At 37.9% G+C, this 20,438-nt stretch overlaps 2 protein-coding genes across 6 annotated transcripts; both read left to right on the forward strand.

The window, feature by feature from the left end:
- Positions 1-746: 746 nt before the first annotated feature.
- On the forward strand, positions 747-7,057 carry LOC135635998 (uncharacterized). Of its 5 annotated transcripts, none has more exons than XM_065147497.1 (5): positions 747-878; positions 3,116-3,232; positions 3,319-5,169; positions 5,645-5,831; positions 6,175-7,057. In XM_065147497.1, exons 3-5 carry the CDS (start codon positions 3,331-3,333, stop codon positions 6,834-6,836), a joined length of 2,688 nt encoding a protein of 895 aa, XP_065003569.1. In that variant the 5' UTR covers positions 747-878; positions 3,116-3,232; positions 3,319-3,330; the 3' UTR covers positions 6,837-7,057. The 5 variants fall into 5 exon arrangements, with proteins under 5 accessions (XP_065003569.1, XP_065003567.1, XP_065003571.1 ...); XM_065147499.1 differs by having other exon boundaries at positions 754-878; positions 3,166-3,232; XM_065147495.1 differs by having other exon boundaries at positions 3,116-5,169.
- A 4,890-nt stretch (positions 7,058-11,947) lies between these two features.
- On the forward strand, positions 11,948-17,429 carry LOC103982763 (probable leucine-rich repeat receptor-like protein kinase At5g63930). The gene is made up of 3 exons (XM_009399776.3): positions 11,948-12,951; positions 13,102-16,161; positions 16,993-17,429. The coding sequence occupies exons 2-3, from the start codon at positions 13,212-13,214 to the stop codon at positions 17,370-17,372; spliced, it is 3,330 nt and encodes a 1,109-aa protein (XP_009398051.2). The 5' UTR covers positions 11,948-12,951; positions 13,102-13,211; the 3' UTR covers positions 17,373-17,429.
- The last annotated feature ends 3,009 nt before the right edge of the window (positions 17,430-20,438 follow it).

The raw sequence follows: 20,438 nt of genomic DNA on the forward strand, positions 1-20,438 counted from the left end.
AAGTTATATATATCGTTGTATTACGGTCACCATATTCCCAATCTAGCGTGCATCGGACGGTGGAGATGTGCTTGCTATTCATGTACGATTTTGCATGTGTGTACGACACGCATGACATGTTTCCATGGAACATGCGAGCGTATTATCCGTACGTGTCAACCGAATACTACTACGTCAGACTACCTGTACATTTATGATGTATACGGGGAGAATGATGAGTGGAACGTGACCCCAACTTTTCCATCATGCTCTCGTCCTCCTTCCACCAGCACGAGTAATTATAACAGTGAATGGGATCCCTTACCGTCACCGCGCCATAAGTGCCACGTTACCCTGAGCACGACGACGGAAGGATGGCGATTCGGCTCGACCCCAACCGCATTCGTCGCCCGTGATGACCCCACGGGAACTACGGCTACTGAGAGGGCTTGCTTCTGTGTCTGGTGGCTTGACCCAGACACGGGAGCTGCGTCGCTGTACCGTCCGTGGGAGCGGCTGAGGACAAGGGAGGAGGATCAAGGAAAACCTACGTAGAAGAAAGCACCCCGTTGGTCGCCGATGGTGGACCCCACGTGAACAATGGCTATTTAGGGGGCTTGGTTCTGTGTTTGGTGGCTTGACACAGACACAGGAATCGCGTCACTACATCGCCTGTGAGAGCGGCTGAGGACAACGGAGAAGGTGTCCGAAGGCTACGTGAAGTTAAAGGGAGTAAAGCCGATAAATTGGCTTCGTTTAACGTCCGCCTGCTCTGCCGCGATGGTCGCCACCCTGTTGCAGCCAACCGCAAACGCACAATCTCTCTCTATCTAACTCTTCCTCCTATTTCGGCGGTGATCACCGGCGTCAGGAGTGTTGTCTTGTGGGGAAGAAGCGAGGTATGTGGTGATATGGGGTTGCAACGGTATCTCCTTTTCGTCATTGTACTGTTTCCTAGTGCGCCTTCACTGCTTTCTTGTGCTTTGTTCATTGACACTTCCACACGGTCGATCGGCCGGAGGTGGAGTGAGTGTTCAGTGGTGTTCGGAGTTAGGGTTCGTTCTTCTGCGGTTCTTGGCTCTCCGTAGTCCTGTTCAGCAAGAATCCGAGACGTCGTGTTGGATTGGGTTTCTTTTGGCGGAATTGGGTAGTTTTGGTTGGAAAAGAAAATAATTTGACCTGGATTGTGGATTCTGAAGTCCATTTTGGTGGCATTCGTAGAAAAATCTGAGATTTTCTATGCATTGTGTAAAAAGTGCTTTTACTGAAATTTTATCTGAATGTATGTTATTCTTTTTTTTTTTTTATCCTAACTCAAATGCCATGCCTCTTTCTATGCAAATCTTCTTGACAGTTCTATTTTAACCATTTTGGTCATCAATCTTTGTCTCGTTTGACCTCTCGGAGCTTATGTACACCATTTTAACCATAGACACGGAGAGAAAGAAAAATCCGTCTTTTTAATCTGTGGATATTCCTTCTCTACCTTGTCACTTGCTTTCTTGCTGTATCTCCCTAGCCCATAGAGTCTGCTACTGGGGTTCCACGTTCTCCAATGTTTTCCATATTTATATGAAAGAACTTGAAGATAGCATCTTTAATTCCAATATTTTTGAGGCATTCTTGAAGAAAAAGAAGACTTTGAAGATGTCCAAACTGGAACTGGGATGAGATTGTTTTCTCAACAATGCTGGACATTTTTCTGAAAAATTGGCAAACAAATTGGACCTGAATGATGTTAGAGTGTCAACAAGGGTTTGGCATCGTTGTGCAGTAAAATGTATACAATATCCTTCTTTGGTTAGGAATCTTATTTGCCCTTGTATTTTTTCAAACTTATAATGGTGAGATATTCATCTTGTTATCTGGCATTTCCTGATTCTAGTTTCTTTTCAATTTGGTAGTTTGAAGCCGAGGTATAACTCCTTTCGTCACACTTGTAACAACTTTCTACTTTTGACACTGGTGAGGGATTTTGCAGTACAGAGTTCTGTGAATAAATAGTGAGGAACTACCTTGTATTGCATCTCCTTTCATTTAGGCATCAGAGACTCTCTCTGGATGTATAGAAAGGATGACTTGCATACATGATTTGACTAACAAGAGAAGACTGATAACTGATAGAGCTCGAAGAGATGGTAGCTCTTCAATCTCATATTTTCGTATGTTCTAATATCATTTATGTGTTTAATTTTCCATAAATTGTAATCTTGAACATCCATGCTGTTTGTCCTGGATCTTTTTGATCTTTGGTTATTTTATTTTATTTTATTTTGGTGCGACAACAACAACAGTACTAACATGAATTCCATTAGTTTACTAATCCACTCGATATAATTTTCTTTACTGGCATTTTTTCTTTGTATTGCTTGCTATATCTGCTCAATTGATTATCTTTCTTGGTTCTCCATTTTGTACTCTTAGCAACAATCTTTGCTTCCTAATTTTGCTAGTTTCTTTTTTCTCTATAATTAAAAAACAATCTTTCAAAAATATATGGCTACATATGAGATCACATGTACATGTAGGCCATATGACCTTCTTTCTTGACAATGTAGTCTCAGCATGCAGCACTATCGTATATGTGAAATCTATTGCGCATGTGTGGTCCTGTATAGCATAAAAGATGCCATTACTTCCTATCAGTGTTGTTATAAATATTATTATCATTTTGGTGCAATTCTGATTGCCGAGGATTGTTGTATGATGCCATGTTGGTGTGCCAAAATCATTTTGGCATGATGTGGGACCACACTGTAAAGGCTGGCACACTTCTATGCTGCCAAAAAATGGCCTAGCCACATTACAGCATTACCGGCACTAAATAGCACCACATGCCAGGATCTTTCTAGCATTGTACATGTTGCCCCATATGTACCGACATAATAATCCTTAGAATGTGGTCCGTGAAAATGTGCAAATGTGGCCCATGATAATATGACATTCACAATTTAGACCTTTTCTCACTTCATATGACGTATCACTTAGGTTCTTAAAGAGTGTAAATGACATCCAACAACTTTCTTATATGGTCTTTGCACATACTTGTTAAGTTGCAAATTTTCTTAGATGTTTCTAAAGATAATTATGCCAATTGCTTGGTCAGTTCTAAATTAATCTTTGAAGTGATTCTCAGAGCTTGTCCCGATTGTTATTGTTAAGACCAATGACTAGTGGGTTCTGCAGTTTGTTGAAACAAATTCGATATCGGAAAGCCCACTGATCCAAATCAAATTATGTGGATAGCAAACAAGTAAGCAGCTGAGACTGTCAGATATACTGAAGTTTATAGAGCTTTTTTTGGAGGTTATCCATATTCAGATTTCAATTTTACTGCAGATAGATCCTGATATGGAGAAGAAATCTTCAAGTTGCAGTTCAGGTCAAACACAAATTAAGATGCTAATAGAAAATGAGATATCAAAAGAAACAGAGTTAAAGCGGAAATCACTTAGTGTTGTGGCCCAACTAATGGGAATTGATGATCCTGCGCTAGCTCAACAACATGTCCCCATTTCTACTAAAAGGAATATGCAAGTGGATTATCCATCAACTACCTTAGCAGGAGCACTGAAGGGTTGCCATCAGCAAGAAGTCATTTTAAAGCATCAGCAATGTGACTATGACAAGATGAAGGTCCAGGATGCACATGAAGTATCACAGAAACCTTCAAGAGCCAGTGGTATCAAGGATCTGTGGGGAAATTGTAATGAGAACCAGAACAAAAATAAAAAGGCCTTTGTTCGCAAAATATTCATGGAAGCAAAGCATGTGACAAAAGATGAAAAACTACTTCACTCCAAAGAGTTCCAAGATGCCCTGGAGATTCTCAGTTCAAACCGAGATGTATTTCTCAAAATTCTTCAAGATCCGGGTTCCCTTTTCCTGAAGAATATTAGAAATGTCCATATGAGTCCACCACTTCAAAAAAAGCACATTACTGTATTGAAGCCTTCACAAAAGGTTGAGAAAAAGGATGAGAATCTGGTGATGGAAGGGAAATATCCATTGTTCAACAAGTGTGAACGAGGAACAACCAAGCAAATCTGTGACGAACAATGTTGGAGCTCTAGTTTTACTCAAACAAATGCTGATATTTTTTCCCTGCCAAGTAGGATAGTGGTCCTAAAGCCTAGCACTAGAAAGCCCCGTGAAAAGAAATCCAAGGTAACCCCTCCAACTACTTTATGTAAATTGCTGGAACAGAGTGGCTTTTTTGGAGAGTTGGGAGATAGTGAAACCTTTGGATCAACATTTACAGCAAAGAATTGCAGTCAGCAGGGACTGGAGAGTATAACTGGCAATTGGACAGATAAATCCTTGTGCCCTCCGGTCAGAGTGAATGGGTGCAGAGATGAGAATTTATTGAATAAGCCAGAAAATGTAAACACTGAAGAAGATGGAGGCAGCTTTAGTGACTCGGAGATTTTGACTTCAACTTCACGGTATTCTTGGGAATATACTAACAGAACTGGTAGTTCTTGCTCAGCCTTAACCTTTAGTCAGGATTCAAATTCACCCAAGTCATCAGTTGTTATGGAAGCGAAGAAGCAACTTTTAGAGATATGGTCTTCCATGGCATCTAATGAGAATAATCAAGAACGGACACGATTGCCAAGGTGCTCATTCTCTTTAGGTGAAATGCTTGCCATCAAAGTGGTAAAGGAAGGTGAATATTGTGATAAGTTTACTGTACCAAACAGCAAATCATGTGGTCAAGAAGCAGAACCAGAGTTATCTACATCCTGCAAGACCAATGGTAAAATAAAGAATGTGCAAAGGGAGACCTCCCTTATAAATTTATCTAGGTCAAAATCTGTTCCCATCTCATCTTCTGTTTATGATCACATTGAATTGAATAAGGAATCTTCTGACTTTGGGAAAAACAAATCTATGAAGACAAAGGAGATAGCGAAGTCTAAGAATGAAAAGTCAACTTTCAAAGAAAAATTTTCAAATTTTTTATCTTCAAAGATTAAGAAAACAAGCAGAGAAAACCCTGTTTCTCCTCCATTGATGGGCTCTGATGACAAGGCCCAGTCTGGTAGTGCTGGTTTAGCTGCAAACAAAAATGTTGAATCAATAAATCCTCTCTATAAGAACTTTCCTATGACAAGTTCACTGGCAAAGTATGAGGAAAGGTCTGGCAATGCAGCTTATCCAACACCAGTTATTGTAGTAACAAAAAAAGTAAGTTTCTTTTCAAATTTGCTTGTGTAATTCAGATTTCTTTCTTTCTAATTTTTACATGTAAACTTGTAAGCCTTTTGTACATTGACCTCTTTCTCATTGCAACATAATACATAAATCTTTGGTAGTTGTACAAAATACAACATCCATATGGCAACAAATGAGAAAATATCCCAAGAAAGATGCAACTCGTGCTTGCAATACCCTAAAGAAGAGACTCACCCTTCCCCTGAAGGCTATTGCCTCTAAGAAAAGAAGGCAAGCCTTTTTTTAATGAATATCAAAGTTTTTTCTGGACCCCCCAAGAAATCCATAATTTAAAATGAGATATAATCTCCTATAAAATGTCTTTTCTTGTTTTGCTCTTGCATATTGATTGCATATTCAACTTGGTGGAAAATACTTTTAGGTCACACTTTTTATTGATTTTTCCTCTTTGAAGTTGCTGCTTAACTAAGATTTAGATTCTTCTCAGGCTTCTTTTTCTATTGAGAAAGCCAAGACATGCAATAATTCATCGGGTGAGATCAAATTCAGGGACTATGAGAGTTTAAAAAGCAACCAGGACCAACCTAGTCCTACTTCAGTTCTTCATGTGCCATTTGTAGATGAAACAAATGACAACGTGTCCCGATCATCTGAAGCTAATGCCGATCCACATGGTATGATCTTTTTTCCCACTTGTTAGAGTTCAAATATAAGTCAGGTCGTTTCTCATATGCATAAGATTTTGGAAATAGTGATCACCCAGCTAATGGATTCTTGTGGGAATCACAGTTTGTTGATTGCACTGTTAAGTCGCACTTGCATCCATGCGTCGAATCATTATTTTTTCCTTCAGTTTGCATCAGGAGATGTTAGAGTTTAAATTTAGGTTGGGTCATTTCCTATAAGCTTAAGCTTCTGATAACAATGTTGGCCAAATTATAATTTTATCATTACCTTTCATCATTCTTTTTTTGCCTTTCATATGATTACTGATTACTGTCTCTTCTTCATCCTAAGCTCTTCCTAGGCCTTCGACTATCAAATCAGTTGTTCGATCCTTATCATGGGAGAATGCCTACCTGGATAAGCCATCTCGAGATCTTTCTAAATGCAAAGGGGCATCATCCAAGGTCGACAACCATGAACAAGAACATTTTGTATCTACCCGGAAGGTGCTCTCTTCTGGCTTAGAGAAGGCTACTATGATTTCTGCTGGATGTCAACCTCTTGATAGGCAATTAGATTCAGTGCCGCTTGCAAAATTCCTTACTTGGGAAAAAGAGGAAGCTGAGCACAGGGAGAAAAGGACAAAGCAGCATTTCCTCTTTGGCTCTGTGAACTCAGCAGCAGAAATTGGTTCAACTGGTTTGACCACCTTACAAAGTGCATACCCATGGAACAGGGGATTCGGCAGGGATCTAGGAAATGTGTTTGCCAACTCTGCTGTATCAGTAGAGGTATGGAACCTAGTGAGGGATTCATTTTCTGTCAAAACAATGTGGGCAAGAGGTGAGGGCGGAATTGACAATCTAGTATTTGATAGAGCACTGATGAAAGTAAAAGGAGGACAGAGATTAGCTGAGTCAATGAGATTAGAAGTGCAGGAGATTGCCAAGGAGATTAGTAGGGATGTATTTAAGGATTTGGTTGGGGAGGCTTTGGCAGATATCAATGCCTAATGTCTTTGATGATTTCTCAATGCTCCCTTCAAGTGTCGTGCCATGCATCTGTTATTGTCTTTAGGCACAGTCAGTTACTTTGGTATATTTTATTTTTCTTTGTGACTGAGGTATGCTTCCACAAGCACTGATGTTTGTACATTGTGTTGATGACTGCTGTATTTATCAGTGTATCACTGATGAGCTTTATTTCATTCACTAACCTGATGTTTTCCTCTTCATTGTCAATGTGTTTAGACTGTATCAGCTCTCCAAACTTTCAAAGTAAAAAAGAATGAAAAGGTGATGTGATTTCTTCTTGGAATGTTCTGATCAAGTTTTATGAAACTATGTAGGTTTTACACATCCAGTGCCACTTATTCTTCTTGGTTCTTTTATTTCACTCGTCTAAAAGATCCTACAAGTAGCTGTCAGTTATTTTTGTTCCTCTTATTTTATGCAACATGATGAGTATAATGGCAAGCAAGGAGATGCATAAACTGTTGGACATGATGTTTGGGTATGAATATTTAATTAGTTGGAACTTTACATTAAGTCTTAATGCTGATTCTAATCACACAGGACAATACAAGATTAGAATCTAGCATATGCTGGATGTTGATGTGTGAGCTTGAAGGCTAAGATGAATGTGTGAAAGATGAGCATGTTTATCTTATTTTTTGTTTATAGTTCTCTTTTGATATTGTAATCAATTGCTTATTTTTTCGTATTAGTTGCAAGTCAAATTGTTGAAGCCACTCATGGAAATTGTTTTTCCTTAAAAAACATATATGCAAAGTGCAAAAGAGGGCAACATGTCTCAGCCACTGGTCAAGCAAAATAGTCAGATATCTCATAAAATAAGAACTGCAGCTTCTGTTATTCATGTAACATCAGATTGGTAGAAAGTATTTACTGCAACCAGTGACATAATTCATGGGTTCATGATTCTAAGCATTCTTCTCATTATGAACTTGTATTATGAATACATAATACAGGTTCTTGGCGGCAGTTTGGCATCTAACAAGCACAGAATAGCAGCAAGATGTTCCTAATTTCTTCCTTCTTTAAGCAAAGCAAGAGGGTATGAAAGGCAGGTGAGTTTGATAGTAATGGATGAAGCTTCAGCATCTGAAACTGGTCCAGCAAGAGGGTGTGAAGTGATGTTGAAATGGTTTGCTCTACATCTGATATGTCAAATGTCAACTAATGAAGAATGCCAAATGAAAATGTGCTTATAAATGTGACAATATAGTATTGAAGGGCATATATTATCTTCTGATAATTTAATGGTGGCAAGCTATTAGTATTGAGTGTGACAAGCAATAGGGTGGTGGCATGAGGAAGATAAAATAAGATCTCCACATCAGATCATCAATGAGAACATTGTGGATATCTATTGGGGTAAGTGAGCATTGATATGAGGAATCATGTTTTGGAAACACATATCTCATGATTCACTGACCATGAAAACAAATGATTGATTTTATACCTCTAATCATTTCCTTGGTCCATTACATAATGCAAATAATGGCCAATTATTGAGTCTATCATTGTTTGCCAATCAGATTACATGTTTTTAGTGTTAAATAACTATTAGTTTTAATACGCGTCATAGCATAAAATAATTTGTCAATATTGTCTTTTTCTTAGTTCAATAAAAATCAAATGTCAACTATAAAAATAAAAATCTAAATACCTATCGGTACAAACCGATAAACACCAATGTAGATATATATCATTCCGATCAATCTTTGGAACCTCCAAACATCACAGTGTGCCACATAAACACCCACCATTGAATATTAATCACACTTCAAATGAAGGATCCACTTTCCTTTCGAAATAATAATGATAAAAAAAGATAAATAAATGTGGAAAAAAGGAGAAAAAGTTAAGCAACAAGTGGCCAGGTAGCTTTTCCCTAATTGCTGCCTTTTCTGTGCGCATGATCGAGTTGTTGCTATCAACAGCGAAGTGGAGGTGGACCTGCTGGCAAACTTTTGATTTTGATGAGACTTCATTCCTTGTAGGCCTCTGCTTGGATTAATAATAGTTTAAAGGAGGAGGAAGAGGAGCTTTTTAATGCACAATTCTTCCATAAGAACTATCAATCAGCAAGTAGAGATCATTCATGACTTGAAATCTGAAAACCATGACAAATGACTTTGGAATTCCTTTTTCCATGATATGTAATTGCTTCTTGTTTGAGATTTTGGATTTACAGCTTGAATACCCTTTTTTTCAACTGCTGATGGATCAAAAAGTAATGCTAAATATTTTCTGGAACATGGTTTGTGGTTCATTATGATTGATTGTGATGTTGAAATATTTCCATTTATTATTGTGTTTTGAGGGGTGAGCTACTGAACTATCTCAGAGATCATGGCAATTTATCAGCAACCTTTTACAGGTTTCTGATACTGATTGTTTAACTGGCATACTATATTCTGGTTATTTAAATCCCTCAGAAAATTACTTGCTTCCTTTTCTAACCTTTTTCATTTGCTTTTCTATAGAATTATTTTCCATTTAATTCCTTTTTTCAATTTAAAAAGAAAGACCACCAAGAAGAAATAGAAACTTTGAACAAAATATTGTGCTTTTACTTGATTATGAACTGATATATATATATGTATATATATACATATATATATATACATATATACATATATATATACATATATACATATATATATAGTAATCTACCTAAAGGAAATTTAATTCCAAGATCATATATTCTCTGATTTAACACTAAACAAAAGAGGAAACAAAAAGATATATTGACATCTCAATGACAGTGAAGCAGATCATTGGATAAGGAAGTGACAGAGGCTAGAGCAGTCCAAGTCTTGCTCCTCCTGGCTTCTTCCACACACACACATCAATTGGTCTAATTTGTCAGATGGACCATGCATCACATCTATCAGTTCAATGTCTCTGTGAATTCCTTGGCTGCCGACACTACAAGTCCAGAGTGTTCATGTCCTGCACTGCAACCCTAATTATTCTCTATCTATTTGGCTAAGGTGGACAGTTTCTTCAGCTTGATTGAGTCACTACAGAGAATGTTGCATTCTGTGTTGGAGAGCCAGTCAAAGCAAGCTTTGGTGGATGAAACAAGCTACAAGTTTGAGACCACATGAAAACAAGCCACTTGGACTATCTTTTTGGTCTTTTCCATCAGCTTGTGGGGACTTAGTAGTTTGATCCTGTTTGGGATAATTTTTCTTGCAGGTTTTCTCATCTGCCAATGGAACTCCAACAGCACCACTGCTGACATATCCATCCACATGTGTAGTACATGACCAGTTCTTGCACTCAGCTATGTGAAGAAAAGAAGGGATGTGTAGCTTCCACAAGTAATCTCCTGTTCTATTTGATGTAACATACCAACTACATTTTTCTTGTAATACATGTGATTCTTTGTGCTTATTGGAGAGGGTTTCAATTCAACTTGAAGTAAAATTTGGTGCACCCCTTCCCTTGCTCTCAGTGTACTTTTGTGTCATTCAGGATTCCCTTGATCTGAGTCACACAAACCCTCAAGCTGAGGATGAAGAGAATGGGAGTTTGTAAAGGATAAACATGGCTGTCTCTTTCAAGCAGCACAAAGGGTTCAATAAGATGAGGATAAAGCTAGATTTGTGAGTATGAGGTTGGCCCAAGGGATTGTAAAAGCTAATGATGTTTGTCCTTTTTGTTGTTAGCCATGATCCTACAATTGTTGAACATAAATATATATATATATATATAAACGATCTAAGTGTGGCATTCCTCAGTGAAAAGACAAGAAGTGGGGATTCAATGTCAAGTAGAGAGAATTTGGAAGCAATGTTCCTGGACACCTCTCTGGTCACTCAAATCTCATTCCTTCCATCTGTTCCTTGATTGGATTGAGGCTTACAGGCCAGCAACTGATGCTTGTAGAACATGTCAATTCTGCAGCCTAACAAAATAAAGTTTATTTTGGTGATGTTAAACACAATCAACTTAAATTTATATCTGAATTAGCACTCAGACAGTGATCTTCAGGGAAGGAAGGATATCATATTACATATGCATTACAAGCAAACTCTTCTTAGCAAGTACAAATATGTGATGGAATAATTCCTAAGCTAAAATTTCTTATGGCTTCATTTGATCAGACAATTCATACTAACATAGTTTCTAATTTCTCCATAAGCTTTTTTGTGACTCAACTGTAGACAGGACAGTTTACAAGGTGTCCAACTTTTTCTTGGGAAGAAACTTAAACCAAGTAAAATCTCAGACTCAAAATGATGCTAAATCCAGAAACTGGAGTCATAAATGTTAGGACAGCTATATATCCACAGTTTCTCTCTAGAACTAAGCACTCCATGTTTTCTTTACCATTACCAAAACTGAGCTTGTATCCTACTCAAGCATGATATCAATGCATGTGAAAAAAGAATTGAAGGATTCTGACAAGAGGCATCTTAATGACTAATCCTTTGACCAAGATCTTCTTCATGATCAATGCTTTGACTAATAATTTCTGAAGACCAACCTTGACTGAATCCCTTGTGGATCTCAGCTTGATGCCACTAGTACAATACTTATCATATAAAACACCATTAAAGAAAAAAATTTACAGTATGTGCAATAAAGATTAGCATAAGAATCAGTGACAAGTGAGAATAATAAAAATAATGGAAGAGAAAAGTCATCTTAGAATTTGTCCAAATCCCAAGAGCCATTAATACAACTGAGCTCAACACCACTAAACTAATTGTAACCAATATAAATATTGATGATAGAGAAACCACAAGAGTGAGAAACAAGTAAAATATTAGTAAATAAGAGATGGTGGGAAGAGAGAGGAGTTTTTTCTTTGGGGTTTGTTCAGAGCCTGTGAAGGACACTCCACTATTTGAGCTCAACACCATTGGCTTACAAGTTGGAAGACATGGAATAATATGGTGAAGAAATCATTAGAGAATAGTTATTTAGAATTAGCAAGTGCTAATTGCTGAATAGGAAAACAAAGAGGAGGAAGGAGAAGTGGGCTCAGGGGGGAGTGAGAGAAAGAGATGGAAAGTGAGACTTGAAAGCATGCTTGCCGGCCATTATTGTGGCGTCTCTCTCTCTCTCTGTCCTGTGGCCTTATTTTCCCATTTCCCTCCAACTTTGGACCTTTCCTACAAAATCTGCCTGCTTTATGGATCGACGGTGAGGGTCGGATGGGGCCAAAAGCAGGGAAGATGCAGTGGACCAGTGGGCGTGAAATTCCACGTTGGGAATGGACTGAACCGAGATAGAACCCGTGCATCGACGGGTCGAAGAAGCGAAACAGGAGAAAAAGGCGACCGCTTTGCACTCCGCTCTTCGAGAAAGTCGGGGAAGTCGGCTCCTTTACGGTCCCGGCATACGAAAAGGTGCAGGATTCGCGATTTCTTGTGATGTTTGCTGCTGGCGAGTCTATTTTTTCTCGAAGGAATTTGGGGCGATTTGTAGGACTTCAGCTGAGATTTATCGTCTCCTTCGAAACGGTGGGTTTCTTTTGCAGAAAGGTGCGGCTTTGATGCTCAGGCTGAGGTTGCAAACTTGAAGACTCCAGTCTTGGTAGGGGGAAATTGGTTATGGTTTCGTGCTGGGGGCAGCAATCTTGCGGCTTTGGTAGAGAAAGTGGAATTCCATGTGGATATCGGTCTGGAAAGGATTTGGTGCCTTACGCAAGAAAGTCGTAAAAGCTGAGTTGGGTTTGAAGTGAGTTGTCTCAGTTCAATGGACCACTAGTGGAATTCCCAGGCTTTGATTTGATTTTGAGGATATCACCGCCAAGTTCGGTAGGATCGACAACAAGTTTTCCAAATGTTAGGTGCGATAATTTTGTATTGAACTGTTTTAGTTTAAGAGGAGAAGCAAGTGACAATTTTGAGGGCTTGGTTATTTTATTTGCTTGAGGCAATGATAGTGTCATGAGTTCTCTTGAAATCAGAAACTTCAGTTTACCATACCAGAAGCAAATTGTGGTTTGATTGAAGAATTGATATTGTCATGAGCTTTCTTGAGGTAGAAAAGTTCAGCTTATCACACCGGCAACAAATTGTGGCTTGATATATCATCAATGAAGCGTTGCATCCGTCAGATCATAGGCTTTGGGACCATGGAGGTAAGACAATTTTTGCTGAATCTTCTAGGATTTGTTGTTTCTGTTGAATTGATTTCTAAGTAATTCTGCTTCTACGATTGGTTTTTTGCTTTATATCTTTTGTTGCAATTTGATGAAACGAGCTCTGTCAATTTTTGTTGCATGTATCAGGAAAATGGTCTTGAGTTCTTGAAGTGCAGAACATGATTAAAAAGCTTGGCTTTATTCTTGATGCTCTGAGGCTTTACTTATCTCAACATTAACACTTTGTGTAAGTCATAATGATGGCTAAGATGCCAGAGATTTCAAATTCTGAAGGAGCTTCTGTTTTGGTGGTTCTTCAGTTTGTAGCACTATTGGCCTCTGTAGTCATACATATTTCGGAAGGGGTAAACATTGAAGGACAATACCTGTTGGATCTTAAGAGTACAATGAGGGATGATCTGCACCACCTAGATAGTTGGAACCCTAACGATCGTACACCTTGTGGTTGGACGGGTGTTAATTGCACTTCCGACCTCAATGCAGTGGTCGTTGGCCTTAATCTGAGCTCCATGAATCTATCTGGAAGCATCCCCCTGAGCATTGGTGGATTAGTTCACCTAACATATCTTGATCTTTCCTTCAATGAGTTATCAGGAACAATCCCTAGGGAGATTGGAAATTGCTCAAAGTTAGAGTTTTTGTATCTCAATAGCAATAACTTTGAAGGTGAAATCCCTCATGAATTGGGTACCCTTTCCTCTTTGTTAAAATGCAATTTGTGTAACAACAAGCTATCGAGCTCTCTTCCTGAGTCGATCGGAGGTCTTTCATCGCTTGTGGAACTAGTGGCCTACACTAACAACATCACAGGTCCATTGCCTCGTTCCATCGGCAGGCTCAAGAACCTAGTTATATTACGGATGGGGCAAAATTCGATCTCTGGAAGCATTCCTGTGGAGATAGGTGACTGCCAGAACTTGAAACGACTTGGTCTTGCCCAGAACCTGCTAGGAGGTGAGATCCCAAAGGAGCTCGGGAAGTTGACAAACTTGACCGAACTAATTCTTTGGGACAACCAACTCTCTGGAATTATCCCTAAGGAGCTTGGAAACTGTAGCAGCCTCGTGACACTTGCCCTTTACCAGAATAATTTAGTGGGTAGTATACCTGCAGAGATTGGAAACCTGAAGAACTTGGAGAAGTTATATTTGTACAGAAATTCATTGAATGGGACAATCCCAAAAATGATTGGGAATCTTACTCGGGCAACAGAAATAGATTTCTCAGAGAATACATTGACAGGAAAAATACCATCTGAACTGAGTAACAATAAGGGTTTGCACCTGCTTTTCTTGTTCCAGAATCAGCTTACAGGCAACATTCCACCAGAATTGAGTGAGTTAAGGAATTTAACCAAGCTTGATCTCTCGATCAACTCTCTCACCGGGCCCATTCCTCTGGGATTGCAGTATCTGCCTAATCTAACTCAATTGCAACTCTTCAATAACATGCTGTCAGGCCTCATTCCCAAGAGTCTTGGCGTGTACAGTCCACTTTGGGTGCTTGATTTTTCAGAGAACAACCTCACTGGCATAATACCGAGTCATCTTTGTAGACGTTCGAACCTTATTTTGTTGAATTTATGGTCTAACGGGTTGACTGGAAACATTCCTAGTGGAATTACAAATTGTAAATCCTTGGTGCAACTTCGTCTCGGTAAGAACAGTCTCACAGGAAGCTTTCCCTCTGATTTATGCAAGCTGGTCAATCTTACTGCTATTGAGTTAGATGAGAACAGATTCAGTGGTCCCATTCCATCAGAGATAGGGCAATGCAAAGCTTTGCAGAGGCTTATTCTTCCTAACAACTTCTTCACACATAAATTGCCAAGGGAGATTGGTAATCTGTCACAGTTAGTTATCTTTAACATCTCATCCAATGAAATTGGAGGAAGCATACCTCCAGAGATTTTCAACTGTAAGATGCTCCAGCGACTTGACCTCAGCAAGAATCAGTTTTTAGGGGCATTGCCTGATGAAGTTGGAAGCCTTTTGCAGTTGGAACTGCTTATACTTTCTGATAACAAGTTCTCAGGAACAATACCTTCCATCATAGGAAAGCTCTCTCATCTGACAGAGCTGCAGATGGGCGGTAATGAATTTTTTGGTACAGTACCTAAGGAATTGGGTGAGCTTTCAAGTTTACAAATTGCGATGAATCTTAGCTACAACAATCTTTCAGGAAATATACCACCAGAGCTTGGCAATCTTTCCCTTCTGGAATATGTTTGGTTGAACAATAACCACTTAACTGGCGAAATTCCATCGACATTTGCCCATCTGTCTAGCTTACTTGGACTGAATGTTTCATATAATAATCTCACAGGGCCTATACCTCCTATTCCATTGTTTCAGAACATGGCTCTAAGTAGCTTCATAGGAAATAGGGATCTTTGTGGTAAACCTCTCGGTCAATGTGGTTTGTCTCCATCGTCTACATCTCCATCAGCTAGAACAAGTACCTACTTGGGTAAGACGATTGCAATAATTGCTGCTGCCATTGGAGGAATTTCTCTTGTACTCATTGCTGTGATTGTATATATCATGATAAGACCTGTTGAGACAGTCGCACCTGTCAATGACAAGCAACCAGGTAATACAGATTCAGATACATACATATTTCCAAAAGAGAAAATTACGTTCCAGGACCTAGTTGCTGCCACAAATAATTTTGATGAGAGTTATGTAATTGGAAGGGGTGCTTGTGGAACAGTATACAGAGCTGTTCTGCAATCTGGGCAAACAGTTGCTGTCAAGAAGCTAGCATCTAATAGAGACAGTAGCAACGCAGAAAATAGCTTTCGTGCAGAGATTTCGACTCTTGGAAAGATAAGGCATCGAAACATTGTCAAGCTATATGGTTTCTTCTATCACCAGGGTTCCAACCTTCTTCTGTATGAGTACATGTCAAGAGGCAGCCTGGCTGAGTCGCTTCATGGAGGTTGCTCTTCTTCTCTTGACTGGGACACCCGGTTCATGATTGCGCTTGGGGCTGCTGAGGGACTTTCATATTTGCACCATGATTGCAAGCCCCGGATCATTCACAGAGATATCAAGTCGAACAATATTCTGCTTGATGAGAACTTTGAAGCCCATGTTGGAGACTTTGGATTGGCAAAGGTGATCGACATGCCACAATCGAAGTCAATGTCTGCAGTTGCTGGATCATATGGGTACATAGCACCTGGTAAGTCAACTTAAGTACCATTATTTGTTTTGCCATTTTCTTCTACCTTGAGTTGCCTTTTTCTTCTGAGGCTGGATTCACCGAGTTTGAGTGTTACTTTTTCCTATTCATTTTTGCTGACTGTTTTACTGAAGAAGCAGCATGGTTATCAGAAGGAAAGCTGTTACACAATTGTTTAACCTTAGAGCTGATCTTTGATTTATTTTGTGAAAACATAACAATATAGATTGATTACTACAACCTGTGTGGACCATGCTTTCCGATTTTTCTTCATCCGGTTGGTGTAAATTTGGGACTTGTGTACTCTGTTTTTATTTTTAATATAGTTCAAAGTGCGTCTCTTAACCTACATTAGCACATTAGAAAAATTGTCTAGAAATTCTTGCTTGGACAGGATTTGCCAAAGTCTGAGTTAGTTCCTTCTGGATTCACTCATTACAATGTTGAATTCTGCACATATTGTAATGCTCTCTGAGAGAATGTTCTATACAATCTTTTTGATAATAACAACTATGATGTAATCCTTGTTCCTCATGATAAAGAAAACAATCTGTGTTCTTAATGACTATTTCCCATGGATGGTCACTTATGGTCGCTTTTTCCTCTTTCATCGATGTATTATTATATATTGGGGAATATCTACTTCATTTCTATCTTTCTGATCATGCATCTGATGTTTCTATATTTTCCCATGCTTTGGTTTGTTGCGCTTTGTGTGTTCATCTGCATCCTGAGTGCCTGTTATCCGATAATATCTTCGTCTGAGTTCAGATTTTCTAGCTTTATCATTAGCATATCTAATTAGCTCTAACAGACATCATTTTCTGTCAGAATATGCATATACCATGAAAGTTACAGAAAAATGTGATATCTATAGCTATGGAGTTGTCCTTCTGGAACTACTGACTGGAAGAACACCTGTACAGCCCTTAGATCAAGGAGGTGACCTTGTTACATGGGTAAGGACACACATCAGAACCAGTTCTTTGACTTCTGGAATACTTGATAGTCAATTGAATTTGGAAGATAGGGTTGTCGTCGGTCACATGATCATGGTCTTGAAAATTGCCTTGCAATGCACAAGTATGTCACCGATGAACAGACCAGCGATGCACGAAGTTGTATTCATGTTGGTCGAGTCTAAACAGAAGGCTGGGAGCTTGGCATCCTCACCGGTTTCCAATCTCTCCTCCGAAGAGGATAACTTGTGATGTATTCATGTTCTGCGTCCGACTAAATGATATATATTCCCCTTTTTTTCCTTTCAATATCTTTGCATTCTAATTTTCTTCTTTTCTGTCTTTTAATGTGTGATCATCTTTGCAGTTGCTATCTATAATATTACATTGTGTCTCACTAACTTAGGCATTAGACCACTTCAAAATCAATATTGATATCGTTCTAGCTTTATGTGGACCTTCAGAGATGTCAAGTTGATGATTGTATTGCATAACTTCATCATGTTAATCTCTTGAATTGCTGATTGGGGCAATTGGACCTCCATTTTAGATTCAAACCTCTATTTCAAACATTCTAGGCAATTACCATATGTCAAAGTCATTTGTCTCGTAGACTAGCCTTTTGAATCCATATTTATATGTTGCAAATGTATTGCCCCTTGTTTCACTTTGATTGCTGGAAAATTGAGCTTTGTGATTCACCATATTACTATGTGAATTTATTCTAATTGTTTTTATTATAATATAATTTTTCATTGTTTATCAAAATTAAAATAAATATATTTGGTTGAATTGGAAAGATAATATCCATTAGCAAAATATATGATTATTTTAAAAATACTTAGTTCCGCTAGATTTATATTCATAATTTAATAATATTATTATCATAAAAAGGTGATTGTTTTATGACATAAAAATTCAAACAAATATATTTGGTCAGATCCCACAGACAATATCTATTAGGAAAACAGATTATTATTTTAAAATATGTTCACTTACGTTATATACATATTACTATGTGAATTTCTTTCTATTATTGTTATAAAAAGATGATTTTTTTATTATTTATTAAAATTATATATATATTGATACATTTTGTTTTTTCTTAAAACTTATGTGTTTTAGAAATTATATCAAATAATATTATGATATATTGGTGATCATAATGTCACAAATCATTAAATAAAACAAAAGATTATTTATTAAACTTTTCTGATTTTGATGCTTATTTGAAACCTTATGGAAAAACATACTCCCCATTTATTAGGAATTATATCAAATATTGAAATAAGATGATCACAACGATTCAACATTTTTTTAAAATTCTTTTGATCTAAAATTTAAAAGATTTAAAAACTTAGTGTGTGTGTATATATATAAATACATATATACATATATACATATATACATATATACATACCTATATATATACATATATATATATATGTATATATATATACATACATACATATATTTATATATACATATAGTTATCGAGTGGCCAAATCCTTAGGAGGAAAAAGCAAAAAAGAAACAACCTGCGAGATATGTGTGAGAGATAAAACGCAGCTCTCTCAGAAAGGTAATGCAGGGAAATCCATCGGTGCCGCTTGGAGCAAGCAATCGGAATAGCGTACCTCCACCAACTCCAAATGTCAGATCGTAATCTTCACGAACAAGGATTGAGCACCGGGAGCATGGTACGCTTTCTATCTCTCGATCGAATCCCTTTTTTTCTTCTCCAAGATTGTATCTTTCTCAATCGAAGGAAATGCGGATTCGCACACGGTCGATGAGCACTCCGTGACCGGTCCCCTATATTGCCGTCGTTATTGCTACATGGTACATTGGGTTTGGTGTTGTCTTGTCCTTTCCCCCCATTGCTCACTTCAACTGCTTGCAAATTGCCGTCGTTTGGCTGGTTTTCCATTTGTCTGTCATCAGAGGATGCTAGCCTTCTATCGGACTTGCAAAAAGTTGGTTCTTTGGGAGGGCTTTTTGTTCGCCATTGATAAAGTTGCCTAGGTCTCACAAAAGTCAATCATCTGAATGCCTGTGGTGTTATGTCTTTCTGGGCAAGCCACTTTAATCGGGTATTCACTGTGCACTAATAAAATGTTTATATGTTTGTGATGAGATTCCCTTGAAATGTTAGACTACAGGGGACTACGGGATAGGTTCTTTGTCTACTTCAACTTCGAATTCCAGCACTTGAAATTTCCTTTCATTTATTTCTCCACCCATGTACTGGCTCATATGCGAAACAATTTGCAAGATCATTTTATGCATGTACTATTTGACGATAATATAAATAATTTGTCATTAACTAATAGTTTATATAATTAAATAAATTTTATTAATTTCAATTACAATTTGATGCTATGGAATAAATTTAATTACACTCATTGACATTTTCTACTCAAAGGTTTGACATTCTCATCCAAGCCCGATGCAGTATCTAAAATATGTGCCTTGTGTAGTTCCAATGTAAGTTAATATTTGAAGAAATCCCATCTTTGTCTGCACATGGTAAACCTTGCTTGATACATATTAACCGATCCACAAAGTTGTCATAACCCAATCTTAGGCCCATTAGACCTGATAACTTGGATATTGTTTTTCTTTTTTTAATCACATGGTTCAAATTGCTTAAGCCTAAGTTACTAGTGGTAGAACTATTTGGCTACATAGTGAAGTCAAAATAAAAGTTGACAATGCTTTCTAGGTATGGCTGTTGATATGACTTTGTAAGGGGTTTCCATTAAAAGTCAAATCCCTTTTGTCTACTTCTGACCTTCTGTCTTTCCCTGTCATTTTTTCTGGAAACCATTTTGAATGCATGTAGATTTACAGACATGTTATTAATATTCTTCACTTGATCTGAAGGGACTTTATTACCTAATACTTCCTTTGATAGTCTGTAGACATTTGACCACTAGTAACTTTGGCTAGTGGACTAATAATCCTTCAATCCTTCTCAGACAATGATTGCATTTATAGGTCCTGGACAGTGATATGCAGGAACAGAGAAGCTGAATGTGTGTGGTTGTGGAGGTTTGCATCTTGCTGAAAGCCCTTGGTTCCAAGAAGGAACAATTTGATCAAGCATGCAAAAATTATTTCATTACTTGTACGATAAACACTAGAAGGTACACTGTCCTTGTTATTCCCATTTGTCAACTTTCTAATTGTGTTCATACTTCTGTTACTATGTATTAAGATAAATCCAATCTTTTGTTTCAGTGAATCTTCAGAGAAGATGATGAGCTCCTTGTTTCAGTGATGTTTTAATCAGTTGTAGTCATCAATTCAGTATTG

The sequence above is a fragment of the Musa acuminata genome, chromosome BXJ3-4 (genome assembly GCF_036884655.1).
Source record: "Musa acuminata AAA Group cultivar baxijiao chromosome BXJ3-4, Cavendish_Baxijiao_AAA, whole genome shotgun sequence".
In the NCBI taxonomy this organism is placed as follows: domain Eukaryota; kingdom Viridiplantae; phylum Streptophyta; class Magnoliopsida; order Zingiberales; family Musaceae; genus Musa; species Musa acuminata.